Consider the following 13,774-nt stretch of genomic DNA (forward strand, 5'->3'; position numbering starts at 1 on the left):
AGCAGTGACCTGAGGCTTGCTGTAATGCCCCTCCACTCCAGCCTTCATATTGCTGTTCATTTGCTAGTTGCAGACTTCAGGGACTGAGTTATTTCCGAGGAACAAAGATGTGCCTGTGGTTCCCCTTGGCCCCTTAGCTCGAGGGCCTTGGGGACGGTCTTCCTGACTCTTCCTTCCCCGAGGGTCAGTGCCCGGCCAGCCTTCCCTGCTCTGTGTCCCTCACGGGCCTTTTGTTGCTCCCCAGGCAGTGGCAGCACTGGAGAAGGAGCACAGAGCTGAGCTAGAGCGGCTGTCTTCCTCGCTGGAGGCCAAGCACAGACAGGTGAGATGCAGAGGCAGATCCTGGGCGTCTTGCTCCCTGAGCGTGAGCCGCCAGAGCCTTTCACTGCTGGTCGGCAGGAGAACTCAACCCCGTCCCTGCCGCTAGGGAGGGAGCGCCCTCTCCCTGCAGCCCCCGTGGCGGTGGGCATTGGGTCCCTGGGAAGTGAGTCCCCCTGTGGCCACTCTCCTGTGCTCTCTGAGGGTCACACTCCCCTGTGTGGGGCCTCCTCAGGTGGTCTCCAGCCTCCAGAAGAAGATGGAGGAAGCTCAGCAGAAAGAGGAGGCCCAGCTGCAGGAGAGCCTCGGGCGGGCGGAGCAGAGAGCTCAGCAGAAAGTTCACCAAGTGCTTGAGTATGAGCAAGAGGTGAATGCCCGTCTGCTTCTTCACCTGCGCGTGTGCCTGTTGTGGATGCTGTGACAGCTGGCCGAGCCATCCTGGCCCAAGGGCCCTCTGCTTTGCATTGGATGGCTCAGCTGGGGTTAGAACTTCTGGTTCCATTTTTATTCCCTTGAGGCCAGGTGCTTCTCCACCCACATGCCGCTGTCTATGTGTGGGGAGGGAGTGCTGGTGTATGGCTGTGTGTATGTCACGTGTCATGTACGTGTGATGTATAGCTGTGTGTGTGGGAGGGGGACGTTGGGGAGGTGCGTCGTATGTTGCACATGTGTATGAAACCTTCAAGTGTGTCAGTCCCCGAGTGTTGGTCCACCCTCAGTCCTGCATGCTCCACCCCTGCCGCCTGCCCTGCAGCTCAGTGGCCTCCTGAGAGAGAAGCGCCAGGAGGTGGAAAGGGAACACGAGAGGAAACTGGACAAAATGAAGGAGGAGCACCGGCAAGTGGTGGCTGAGGCCAGGGAGCAGTATGAAGCCGAGGTGACTTGGTTACATCCCCTGGAGTGTGCATGCACGTGCGTGCACACATACACACACCCTGGGGCCCTTCCGAGCTGGCTGGAGGACGGGAAGGGGACAAACTGTGGTCGGGGACTGTGGGAGCCTTTCTTCCCTGGCACCCTGCGGCGGTGAAGTCATGTTTTGCCTTTGTACTAAAGCTGTAGCTGAGGAGCAAGTCCATCGGGTGGGCTGCACTCGCCTCTCGTGGTAGCCCTGGCTAACACTGAGCTCACACTGGGGCCAGGCGCTCTTCTAAGCTCTTTGTGTGTACTAACTCATTCAGTCCTCACAACGCCCTTAGGAGAGCGAACTATCGTCATCTCCATTTTAGAAATGAGGAACTGAGACTTGGGGAGTGTAGGCAGCCCTCCCAAGCCCACCTTGCTAGTAAGTAGAGGAGCTGGGATTCAAGCCCCGACTGTCTGACTCCAAAGCTTTCAGTTTTAACTACCCAACACCAGGCCACGAGGGTTGATGGAAATTCCAGGACACCAAGAAATAGACCAGCAAGAGCCAAACCATGTTTAGATATTACCTGCCCATCTTCAGCCTTTGGCCTTAGGCGGGAAAGTTCAGCTATTTAAGTGGACCCATGCCGGCTTGGCTTGCTCATGTTGCAGGTGCACAGTTGGCGGGGGGCTGACTTTAGCCCACTTTAGCCCACGGCAGAAGTAGTGGGCCCCTGATGAACTTCCGTTGACTCTCCTCCCAAACCAATTCTGACCTTGCTGAGGAGTAGTGATCATTGACCAATGACCTCTCTTCCTGCAAGGAAGGAAAGCTTCGCGTGGTGGAGCAGTAGGAGAGGCAGGCCCCCAAGGGGGATTTCCTCGGGACATCTGACCAGCGTCTGCTTCAGTGGCGGAGTCGGGGTGCAGGCTTCCTGGGGCATAGGACCATGCTGTCCTCAATGCTCTCCTCTAAGAGCTGGCCTTAGGGAGCTGATGGGGCCCTGATCTTATTGACCCAAGGCTGCAGGGGTGGGAGGGCTGTGGTTTTAGGGGTATGAGGGGCCGTTGCCATTTCCCAGCAGTGGCCCCTGCTCCGTGCAGGAGAGGAAGCAGCGGGCTGAACTCCTGGGGCACCTGACTGGAGAGCTGGAGCGCCTGCGCAGGGCCCACGAGCGAGAACTGGAGACCATGAGGCAGGACCAGGACAGGCAGCTCGAGGACTTGCGGCGTCGGCACCGAGAACAGGTCGGGGCTCTTGGTGGTCGCTTGCCCCCCCACCCCTGACACCTGCATGCAGGGTAGAAAAGTGCCAGGAGCAGCAGGACGGCAGGACGGAGCCTGAGGGCTCCAGGCGTGGGGCTCTCACTGGCCATCCCTAGGCTGCGGCATCTTTGCTCCTTTGTTTTCTGGGCCAGGGATCATCCCCAGGATTAGAAGAGGAGGTCAGCCCCTCTTGGGCCTTGGGGCTGGCGCCTCTGCTTCTCCTTGTCTGGAAATCAGACAAGGTGTGGTGCTTCCCTGGGAGGCCGCAGGTCTCTGAGCCCAGGGTGGGGGGCGTGGTGTGGTATGGTGGGTCAGGAACCCCTCCTGCCCCCTCAGCTAATGCCGTGCACTCTTTCTACACATACATTTTCCTCTCCACCTACGCTTCTGTGCAGGAAAGGAAACTCCAAGATTTAGAGGTGGAACTTGAAACCAGAACCAAAGATGTCAAGGCCACATTGACTAAGCTGGACATCCAGGTGAGGGAGTCGGGTGGAGAACGGGATCTCCAGGTGCCCTTGACCTTGGAGTCACAGCTCCCCCAGGAGAGGGCGGAACTTCCTGCCCCTTAGAACAGGGGCCTGGAGATGCCAGAGGGCCCTGTTTCCTTCCTTCTGCCCAGGAGGAGACTGCCCGGAAGGAGAAGCAGCAGCTCCTTGATGTGCAGAGAAAGGTGGCGCTGGAGAGCGAGGTCTGCCTGCCTCTTGTCCTCCCTCCTTTGTCTCTCCCATTCCCTTTCCTCCTTTCCCTCTCTCTCCCTTTCCTTTCCCTGCTCCCCAGACCCCACCTTTTGTTCACCTGGTCTCTCCAGGGCTTTGGGGTTCCAAACAGTGGTGGCCAGTATTCCACAGATAGCACCACTGTGTGCAGCCCAGCTGGGACCCTCAGGGAGCAGGGCTGTAGTGGGAGGACGGGACTGCAGACACAGTGACGTCATGTGTCTGAGTCCCACCCTCTCTCCTGGGCTCTGTGGGCTTCCCTGTCTTCTGGTGCTGCCTGCTCCCTCTCCCTGCCTTCTCCCCACTGTGTCTCCGGGTGCTTCTATCTTTTCTTCTGCCCCAGGAAGCCGCAGCCACCCATCAGCACCTGGAGGAGGCAAAGAAGGAGCACACCCACTTGCTGGAGTCAAACCGGCAGCTTCGAAGAATTCTCGATGAGCTTCAGGCCCGCAAGTTGGAGCTGGAGTCCCAGGTGGATCTGCTGCAGACCCAGAGTCAGAGGCTGCAGAAGCGCGTCAGGTGGTGTGGGCCCCCTGCACTCAGCCACCCCCACTGCCTTTTGCCTGCCCTCTGACCTCTGCTACTCACAGGTCCAGTCTAGTCATGGCCCAGTTAACAGGCAGAGGGGCTGTGTCTGCAGCATTTTGTAGGAAGTGGGGCTGTTAAGAGGCTATGAAAAGCTGGGGGTCCCTGGTTCTGCCATTCCTGCCCCAGCCCTGCCTCAGGGACTTTGACAGGAGTGAAGGGATGGAGATGGTCCCGCTCTCTCCCCAAAATCGAGGCCTGAGGCCCACCAAGGAGTCCCAAGAGTGTGCTGCCTGGCCTGCTTTATCATGTGACCCTGCCTCACCACTCCCACCCCGCTTCCCACCACAGTGACCTGGAGGCCGAAGCTCAGAGGAAGCGGGACACACTGAAAGAGCTGGCAGTTGAGGAGAGTAATGCTTCCGCACGTTTTGAACCAGATCTCCACATTGAGGACCTGAGGAAATCTCTTGGGACAGTGAGCTTCTCTGTGCCTTGGAAGGGACAGGATGGCTGGGCTGGGGCAGGGCACTGGGAGGGTGGGGTACCAGGAGAGGGTGGGGCATCAGCAGGGGGTGGGGCATCAGCAGGGGTGGGCACCAGGAGGGGTCCTGGCTCTGTTCTATACAGGACCTTAGCCTCCTGTTCTTATCATCCGACTCCCCCATCTCTGTCAAATGATATCTGTAAGTGAGTAGTGCCCAGCCCCTGGCAGAGTTAATTGTGTCTAGACCACTGCAAGGGGCTTTGGGGGGCTGCATTGTATCTGCTTTTCTTGCGTTCAATGTGTCTTTTCTACCATGTGTCCTTAGAACCAGACCAAAGAGGTATCGTCTTCTCTCTCCCAAAGCAAGGAGGAGACTGACTTGTCCTTGGACAGGTGAGTTCCAACAGGCTGTCTTATTTTGGGCTGAGGATGCCATGAAGGGGTGAGCAAGCGCCAGTGTCACAGAGCTGGGGTGAGCTGAAATGAGGTGACGGGGATCCCCAGTCGGGCTTGGTTCAGGAAGGGGGTCCCAGGAGACTGAAGAATCTTCTCTGGCAAGCCAAGAAGGTGCCCACTGTGACTGTTGACATAGCATGCTGGCGTCTGCTGGCCTCTGGTTGAGGATCAGGCTGAGGGGAGTGTCTGGCCATGTGTCCAGAGGCCTCTGGCAGCATCCCTTTCAGAGTTAGGGTGGGAGGACTCAGGGCAACATGCCGCAGCCTGTAGGTATTTAGTCGGGGCGCCCCTACACACAGCCCAGCCTCAGCCCCGGCCCAGCAGCCTGTGCTCAGGATAGGCATCTGCTGGGGAGGTGGTTGAATGACCCACAGCAGCGCATCTCAGAGTCTCTGTCTTCCCTCTCCACCTCCCCTGCCCTGGCCTGTCCCCCACAGCGTCCGGCACTACCTCTCTGCTGAGGGGATAGCCCTCCGCAGTGCCAGGGAGTTCCTCGTGCGGCAGTCACGCTCCATGCGGAGGCGGCAGACGGCTCTGAGAGCTGCCCAGCAGCATTGGCGACATGAGCTGGCCAGTGCTCAGGAGGCGGCCAAAGACCCGCCAGGCACCAAGGCCCTGGAAGACATGCGCAAGGACCTGGAGGAGGTCAGGAGCCCCGAGGAGAACCTGCCAGTCCTGTGCGGGGTGGGGGTGGGGGTGGGGGGGCATCAGGGAGCCAGGACAACACTTGCCTTTGGGCTTGCCCTCATGATCATTCTGGGGACGCCATGAGAGTGGTCACGTGGGCCCTGGGGAGACTGGACAGGTGATGTAGGTTATGTGTCTCCATGAGGATGAAAGCATCTTATAGTTACGTGGTGTGCACAGTGTGCAAAATGCTTTCTAACAGTAAATCATTTGGTCCTCACAATAACCACAGATGATGTGCAAAGTAATAGTGTAATTCCCATTATCTAGGTGCAGGGGATAAGGTTTTTAAAATTTCACTTCCAGTGCTTTGCTCGTCCTTTCCGTCACACTAAAGATTTCGTTCATTAGTAAAAATCTTTTGAGCACACTTGGCGTTACTTCTGTTTTACTCTCTGATACCCTAATTTTCAATGAAGAGGCAGAGACTTCATTATTATTAGTTGGGACCACAGATTTTTGTGCCTTTTGAGGGTCCTAGCAGAAGACTACACCTGGTCCCTTAGAATTCTGATGGTACTCTGAGCTGGTGAGGGCGCTCAGGCCCCTGGGGCCCCTAAGCCTGACTTGGGGGGCAGCAGAGGGCAAGGGGCTGGTACAGAGGGGCAGGCTTCCCAGGGGTATGTACATGCTGCCCCCAGGCCCTCTCATTGCTCCACTGAGCCCTTCCCAAGGATGATGATGATAATGATGGTAGTTGGAGCAGTGATGATAACCATTGACTGACAGTAACCATTTGAGAACTTATTAGGTGTGGGCATAGTGCTAAGCGTGTAACATACTCTATCTCATTTAATTCTCACTACTGTGAAAAGTAGTATTTCTTGTTTAGATGAGAATCGAGACTGAGACTTAAGTAATTTGTTCACGATCACTCAGCCAGCAAATGGGAGAGCTGGACTCCTGCACCTGTGTGCTTTGTCACCATATTTCTCCTTCCCTTCCTCCCTGGCTGCAGGAGACCAGGCACCTGGATGAGATGAAGTCGGCCATGCGGAAAGGCCACGACCTGTTGAAGAAGAAAGAGGAGAAGCTAAATCAGCTCGAGTTCTCTCTCCGGGAAGAGGTGCAGCCCTGTGGCCACATAGTCCAGCGTGGCCACGGCCTCCCTCTTCTGCTTCTGGGAGTTGGTTGGGTTCTTTGCTCCTGTGTCAAGGGGAGCTGGCCTCCAGGGCTCGGGATTGGCAGTAGGCTTAGGGCTCCCGGGCTGGTGGAAACGGCTTCAGCTTGGAGTTTGTTGAACATAGCTGTGGGTTTGGGGATCCATGCCCAGTGGTCCCGAGCAGACGCTGGCCTCTTGCTGAAGGTTTTTGAGAGAGGGACTAGCCCCTGCCTTCCCCTGCGTGGTGCCTGCGGAGAGCTGTGTCCAGGGTGTCAGGAACAGACCACCTAGGAGGCCTCCCTACCTCCCCTGGGGTCCTGTAGATGTTCCTCTGCGTGCCTGAGGCCTGGGTGTGGCAGGAGGGAAGCTTAGGTGGATGGACACTGCGGGGAGAGTCTACTGGGGGGAAGGGTGGGGTCCGTCTGATCCTGGTGGCCCTCTTACCTCTATCTCAGGTGGCTGAGTTCTGTTAGCCTTGCCTCCCTCTCTCCTGCCCTCTTGCAAGGCAGCCTGTGTGATGTGCCTCCCCCAGAACTTTGGGTCCCAAAGAGCCTGCCACTAAGTCCTCAGTCCCCAAACACCAGGGTGAGCGGCAGTAACAACTGCTACTTCTACCCCTCAGGCGTCAGATGAGGACACTCTGAGAGGAACCCCGGCCAAGAAGGTGGTGACCTTTGACCTCAGTGACATGGAAGACACGAGCAGTGAAAGTTCCGAATCCTGCCCCCTGCCTCATGGTGAGTGGTGGCGGCAGCAGGGAAGAGGTGGCGGGGGGCGGGGCAGGGGTAGGACCATGGGATCCACGGAGAGGGAAGAACTTGGGGAGCAGCAGTGCAGCCCCCTTCCCTCAGCCCTGCCTGGGTAGGCCTCCGGGAGCCACTGTCTGCGGCAGGTACTCAGTAAATGCTGGGGAAGGAGTGAACGCGTTTGCACTTGCCAACACCGGGGGCTGGAAGGGTCAGGGAAGCCTCCTGAACATACAGAGCACTTCCCGGTGGGAGGCTGGCCTGTGAGCCTTTCCCTTCTAGTGCCTTCTGGCAGGCTGTTCTTCCTCTGCTGCCCTGGCCTGCAAAGGGGCAGAGGGCCTCGCCCTGGAGAGCCTCTTTCTCACGGCCAGCTTCCTGTCTGCACTGTCTGGGACACGGAAGTCCGTCCGTCCCCCCAGTCAGGGCTGAGGGGCTGTTGTCTGGGGGAACAGGGAGGGGCAGGCCAGGAGGGTGCCATCATGCCAGCCGGGCCTGGGGATGTTTTAAGACCCTGGACCCGGATCCTTTCCCGCCATCTGTCTCTTCCCCCTCAGTCACCCCGACCCCAGGTCCCGCCTCCCCCAACAAGATCCACTACTTGAGCAGCTCCCTGCAGCGGATCAGCAGCCAGCTCAACGGTGTCCTCAGCATGCTGGGCAGCCTCAGCACTCAGCCACCACCTCCGCTCTTCACTTCCACGCCAGCGCAGACTGCCTCCTGGTCCCCCAGGAGCATCCCCATTCCCACCTACCCGTCCCGCGTCTCAGCCTCGTTCTCTGCTACACCCACGTCCACCCAGTGGGCCTGGGACCCGGGGCTGGGCCCCAGGCTCTCCTCCTCTGTGGCTCAAACTGTGGATGACTTCCTGGTGGAGAAGTGGCGCAAGTATTTTCCAAGTACGCCTCCCTCTGGGCTGTGCCTTCTCTCCTACCTCTTCCTCCCTTTTTTTCCTCTTTCTTTTTCTCCCCTGCTCCCTCGCCTACCCCTTGACTCTGTCTGTAGGGCCCTGGGAAGAAAACTTGCTGGTTGCCCTGCAGCCAGAGGCCCTGTGGGTCACGATGGTTTTCCTGGCGCTCAGGCTGACTGGGGCCTTTATGATGGATTCTAGAGCTCCGCAGAACCTCAAAGTTCATCGTTGTCATCATCATCATAGCTCTCATCTTGTGCATTATATTATGGGCCAGGCGTTTTACATACAGTTTTTCATTTAGTCCTTATAACCCTCAGAGGTAGTAATTATTCAGTCCCACTTTACAGAAGAGGAAACAGACTCAGAGAGGTTAAGTGATATGCTCCAGGGTATCCAGTGAGCAAGTACCATTCAGCTCATAACCCCTTGGCCATATGGTTTCCCTCTGCTTCTGGGCCAGGTGACCTCACCTGGTTTCATAGCCTTGCTGAGGAATGTGAAAAGCCATAAAACCCGTTATTTTTTGAGGGAAAAAGTTACATATCTCATCCCCAGCCTAATAACCCAAATAGAAAAGTAAATTAAGTTTTAGGATTACAATAGGACAATTCCTGTCTGTCTTCTGTGTCTCATCTCCAAGCACCGAAACTGTTTTGGGAAACACTGTCTTTCCACGTTCTGGAGAGGCAGGAGGTACCGGTGAGCAGGGAGGTCGTCTGCTAAGGCCAGGGTCTGGCTGAGCTGAACCACTGCCCTTTTCTGAACAGTTTCCTCCCACTTTCCCAGCTGGTGTCCCGTTCCTCAGCAGTGGCCCTCCCCCTCTGGAGAACAGGCTGGGTTACGTGTCTGCCAGGTAAGCCTCGTTGTGGGCTCAGGGTGGAACCACACAGTTCAGCTGTGCCTCCCTGGGTAGGTGGGACCTCTGACTGAGGGAAGAACTCCCAGTCATGTTGCGCAGAGAGGTTGGGCAGGCCCCCGTCCTCATAGCTGCCTGGGTCCAAGGTGTCTCACCACAGCCAGAGAAAAGTCCAAACCGCCCAGGTCTCAGTGAGGGTGGGGCTGGGCCTACCTTGCCCAGCTCCATCAGGAAGCTGCCCTGTGGCACCCACGGGGAGCAGTCAGCCCCTGGTGGGACCCTGCACCCTGCCCTCTCACTGGTTCCTCTGGCTGTGGAGGGTGGCCTTTGTCTTTGCCATTGAGCTCTTTGCTTCATCCGGCTCCCTTCCTCCAGTCCTGCTGAGCAACATCTGGAGTGAGAGGGGTGCCCTGTAGGGGAGACAGATGGGCAATTATTTAAACCTGTTATTAATTTCCCATTCATCTTCTTCCTTGCCAAATATATATCCCCCACTACAGTCCCCCAACCGTAAGTCCCCCTGCCACTCACTCCTTTGGCCAACTTGGGAGCCGATGCTGGGCAGGTGTCTGAGTCGACAGAGGGGAGAGCTTTTGCTGATGAGATTGGCCAGGACTAGGCAGACGTGGGAGCCTAGAGCCTTGATGGCATGAGTATTCAGCTGAGAAGCGGGGGAGGGTCCCCCCTTTTTGGGAAGTGATCTCATCATTCCAGAGGGGCATTCTTGCCAGTAGAGGAAGCTTTGAATTGCTAAAGAGACCCCGAAAAGCCTGCAGCTGGGATCTTGAGAGGAAGAGCGAGGAGGCAGATGTGATGGCCTCCGGTCCCCCTTCCTCCTCTCTTCCTCTCCCCATGCTGTCCTTCTCCTTCCTAGTGAGCAGCTCCGCCTCCTGCAGCGTTCCTCTCCCCGTCCCCAAGTCCCCGAAGCGGGCAGCACAAACTTTCAGGGCATGATCGACGCTAACCGAAAGTGGCTAGAACGTTACAAGAATGACCCCAAATTGTATCCTTTTAGTGGGTTCCCAAACCCCATTCCTTCCTGCTGTGGCCGCTGGGCTGACCTTTAGGGCTTGGGTCTGTGCCCTGGGGGTCTGAGGAGGACCTTGTCTGGCCAGCTGACTGCAGTTTTCCTTCACCTTGTGGCCAGACATCTCTTCTCCTCGGTGCCCAAGCCAACAGCCCCTTTGGGCCTCCTGCAGCTGGGCCTGGATGAGAACAACAGACTGAAGTTGTATCATTACTGAGGCCCTGAGTGGCGGTGTCTGGGGCACTGGCCTCACCTGCACCCAGACCAAGTGCCTGAGGAGCTGCCTGCGCTTTATTCCCTCTGCTAAAGCATTCTCCTGTCCCCTCTGCTGCCTGTGCCACTCAGAACTTGGAGGAGCCATGGGGGCTGGTAAAACGGATGGTCCGACTGGAAACAGTAGCAGGTATCGGAGCAGTTGCCACCAAAGGCCAACGGACTCCCTTAGGGGCTGAGTTGGTCCCTTGGGCCTTCAGGGGGCTCCCACGGTTCTGAGCATGGTCCTTCATTCACCAGAGCAAAGCCCGCAGCACGTCTGCACCCTGGGGCCAGGCTCTGTCTCTCCAATACCTCAGCCTCGTAGGGATCAGACCTTGTTTTCTGTTTCTTTTAATGTCCCCTTTCTTGAGCACTCTGTCTCCCCTTTAACTCTCTCAGGATTGGCCCAGAGCCCTGCGGAGGTTGCAGGAGGCTGGGCCCCAGAAGTTCTGCTGCCTCTCTTCCCTGTGCTGGCACCTGCTTCCTCAGGGCCCCTCCCCGTGCCATCCTAGCTAGATTCTCAGGTCTCAAGCACACAATTTTCAGGAAGCCAACAAGCCATAGGAAAAGACTGGGATGGTTTCTCACCCTCAGCTTGTTTTCTCCTCCTGGACCACCTTGGGTCTGTTCATGGGTTCTTATTTCCACCCATCTTTTCCACCTGTGCCACCCCCTGCAACATCCCACTGCCTCCCCTTCCCAGAGCTTGGAGACTCATTCAGAAGGAGGTGAGGGGTCTTGTGCCCGATGGCGCTGCTGCCATTCTGGCACAGCTCCTGCAGCCCCGCCTCCCATCAGCGGGCTCCGCGGGGTTGCAGGGCATGTTCTCTGTCATCTGTCCTATTGTTTCAATAAAACGCCCCCATTTTTCTTGTCTTGAAAGCTATGGGGTTGCCCTTGCCTCTCCAATGTAGGGAAGTCAACTCTCCACCGTCCCACCACTTATTTCTTTGTCACTAAGATCCAACTGGCTTTTTTACCCTCCAGCTACATTTTAGGCATCCGTCAACCAGACAGAAAAAAGTCCACTTTGTTACTTGGCCCGTCTGTGTGCTTTGGGAACAGCTCACGTGTTACAACTAACTGGTGACAATTCTGTGTTTTCTACATCAATTAAATCTCTGCAAGTCCATTTTCCACAAGGCAGCTGTGTGAATGTGTCTCCTTTGAAGGCTTTTGCCTCCTTCCTCTTAAGAAGAATAGAGGAAGGAAAAATTAATGTTCACAGAACCCCTCCTAGGTATCTGATCTAAGCACAACAAACCTATGATGTAGAGGTTTTCAGTCCATTTCTATGGGTGAGAAGACCAAGGCTTTCAGAGACCTTTAGGTGCCTGGGGTTCTGGAGAAAGTAGCTGAGTTCCCTACAAGTGCAAAGCCCTCCCACCCCACCCCTGCACCCCGAGAGCTCCTTGTCTCTGCCGCCAGTCTTGGGAAGTGCTGACATTCTCCATCTCTTGCTTTGCCTCCCTCCCTCCTCCTCCACCTACCAGCTGGAGACTCACAGGGCCATTTCCCAAAGGCCACTTGGCCTTGTTTTCCCCATGCAGACAAATGAAAGATAAGCCCCCTGAAGTCCTAAGCTGGCAAAGTTAGGTGGGGCTTTTTTCCGCTCCACTGGTGTGAGCAGCCTACATACAGTCTTGGATCCGTAGCAACAACATTGCTAGGAGAACCAACTGAGCTGGCCATGTTTCATAAATTTGCATAAGAAAACCAATTTAAAGACAAAACATGCAAACGAACCCAGCCTACTCTGTGTCCCAGCTGCTCTGATGAAGGGAGGGAGGGAGGAAGGAAGCAAGCTAACATTGATTGAATGCCTTCTGCGTGCTAGGTGCTTTTCATATGTTATCTCATGTAATCCTCTTAACCTAGGAAGTTCAGATTATTTTATAAATGAGGAAATTGAGGCCCAGAGAGGTTAAAAGACTGTAGCTCAAAGTCACCCAGGATTTGAAACCAGGTCCACATGTCTCTGGAAGCCAAGTTCTGTTTACCATGCTCCCTTCTGTCAGTATCTCCTCTTCTCCTGACTCACAGAACAGTCCTGGCCAACTTAGTCTGAAGACCTGTGTCCCAGCAAGGGAGTGGCTTCTAGCTGGGTGAGCAAAATGCCCTTGGGCCTAGGTTTACAAAGGAACTTTTTTAGAAGACTCCAAAATGGTCCCATCCCTCCCCTCATGGATTTTAAAATCTAGCTGGGGAGTTGAGAATCACAGACCTTTGGAGCTGAGAGAGGAGCCTTGCTGATGGCTTGTTCAGGCCACTCATATTTTACAGCGGAGAAAACGGCCCAGAGAGATGATGCGAGTTGCCTAAAGCTGCAGTCAGTGTGTGGCGGAGGCGGGACCAGATCTGAGTCGTCCTGACCCCCAGGCTGGGGCTTCAAGAAACAGTATTTTTAAAAGGATCTTTATTTTAAACAGGCTGTGTTCACGGGGCCCAACATCAAATGGCACAAGTCAGTCCAGCCGTGGCCATCTAGTGTCCTCCTTGGAGGTAACAAATATACGAGTTCCTTCTGGAGATGTTATGCAAATACAAGACAAGACTGGGCACTGTTGATTCTCCTGCCCCTTCCTGTGGGGGTAAGGCTCGTAACGGAGGATCAGATGACTTCCCAAAGCTCCTCTGTGAGACATTCACTGACTATTTTCTTAGGGGGGCAAGATTGGGAATGATGTCAGCCCCCACCCACCCAAGAAAACTTCCTCACAAAATGGCAGTGTGGGGAATGGGGAAATAACCCTGGCCTTAGGACACGGGTTTACTTTTGGCCCTGACAACTACAAGCTCTGTGCCGTGAACAAGTCCTTTCTGGGCCTGTGTCTTCCCTGGTGAAAAGCTCTCAGCCTGAATCCACACTGCAGGGATGAAGCAGGTGGCTGCCTCAGCTTCAGTAACTCTGAGCGGTCTTGCCTTGGGTAGGGAGCGGCCCTCATCCAGAAGGAGGCTGGAGCACCTCCAATGGCCTAAGACAGGGCTTGAGTGCGGAGGGGAGTTGCTGGTGTTGGTGGGCAGTGTTGCCACTCCCACCACCAGCAGTTTTTGGGAGGTGGGAAGTGATGGTTAAAAGGTGGAATATTGGGGGCCCGGCCCCGTGGCTGAGTGGTTGGGTTTGCGTGCTCTGCTTCAGTGGCCCAGGGTTTCACCGATTTGGATCCTGGGCCCGGACATGGCACCGCTCATTAAGCCATGCTGAGGTGGCATCTCACATGCCACAGCTAGAGGGACCCACAACTAAAAATATACAACTATGTACCAGGGGGCTTTGGGGAGAAAAAGGAAAAATAAAATCTTTGAAAAAAAAAAAAAAAGAAGGTAGAGTACCTGCCATCACGTGGCCTGATGAATTGAAAGTGCCCTTGTTCCTCCTTTCCTCTTGTATCTCCTACCTGCCTCTCCTGCCTCCCCTATTGAAGGCGCCGTCTCCAGCAGGTTTGTTACACCGAGGGCCCAGTGAAGGGCAGTGTACCACTGTTGGCCATGATGGAGGAGACGCACACCAGCTCTTGGAAGGGAGGAAGCAGAGGGACAGTTAGGGGAGTCCCACTCTCGGGGTCAAAAGCCG

The 13,774-nt window shown here is 55.8% G+C and overlaps 1 protein-coding gene across 17 annotated transcripts in view; it reads left to right on the forward strand.

Annotated features, from left to right (window-relative positions):
* The window catches only part of CEP164 (centrosomal protein 164), a 65,389-nt gene extending 51,869 nt beyond the window's left edge, over positions 1-13,520 (forward strand). For 12 of the 17 annotated variants that reach the window (XM_023644885.2, XM_023644887.2, XM_023644888.2 and 9 more), the window contains 16 exons: positions 245-322; positions 554-685; positions 1,073-1,195; positions 2,269-2,412; positions 2,826-2,909; positions 3,053-3,121; positions 3,493-3,668; positions 4,026-4,152; positions 4,487-4,554; positions 5,055-5,262; positions 6,263-6,370; positions 7,029-7,143; positions 7,707-8,048; positions 8,849-8,915; positions 9,793-9,921; positions 10,066-11,342. In XM_023644885.2, the coding sequence (XP_023500653.2) occupies positions 245-322; positions 554-685; positions 1,073-1,195; positions 2,269-2,412; positions 2,826-2,909; positions 3,053-3,121; positions 3,493-3,668; positions 4,026-4,152; positions 4,487-4,554; positions 5,055-5,262; positions 6,263-6,370; positions 7,029-7,143; positions 7,707-8,048; positions 8,849-8,915; positions 9,793-9,921; positions 10,066-10,162 (2,067 nt within the window). In that variant the 3' untranslated portion in view covers positions 10,163-11,342. Of the gene's footprint in view, positions 1-244; positions 323-553; positions 686-1,072; positions 1,196-2,268; positions 2,413-2,825; positions 2,910-3,052; positions 3,122-3,492; positions 3,669-4,025; positions 4,153-4,486; positions 4,555-5,054; positions 5,263-6,262; positions 6,371-7,028; positions 7,144-7,706; positions 8,049-8,848; positions 8,916-9,792; positions 9,922-10,065; positions 11,343-12,629 lie in introns of those variants that run through there. The other 5 variants (XR_011440481.1, XR_011440484.1, XR_011440483.1 and 2 more) reach the window with 4 other exon arrangements.
* The last annotated feature ends 254 nt before the right edge of the window (positions 13,521-13,774 follow it).

The sequence above is a fragment of the Equus caballus genome, chromosome 7 (assembly GCF_041296265.1).
Source record: "Equus caballus isolate H_3958 breed thoroughbred chromosome 7, TB-T2T, whole genome shotgun sequence".
NCBI classification, from domain to species: domain Eukaryota; kingdom Metazoa; phylum Chordata; class Mammalia; order Perissodactyla; family Equidae; genus Equus; species Equus caballus.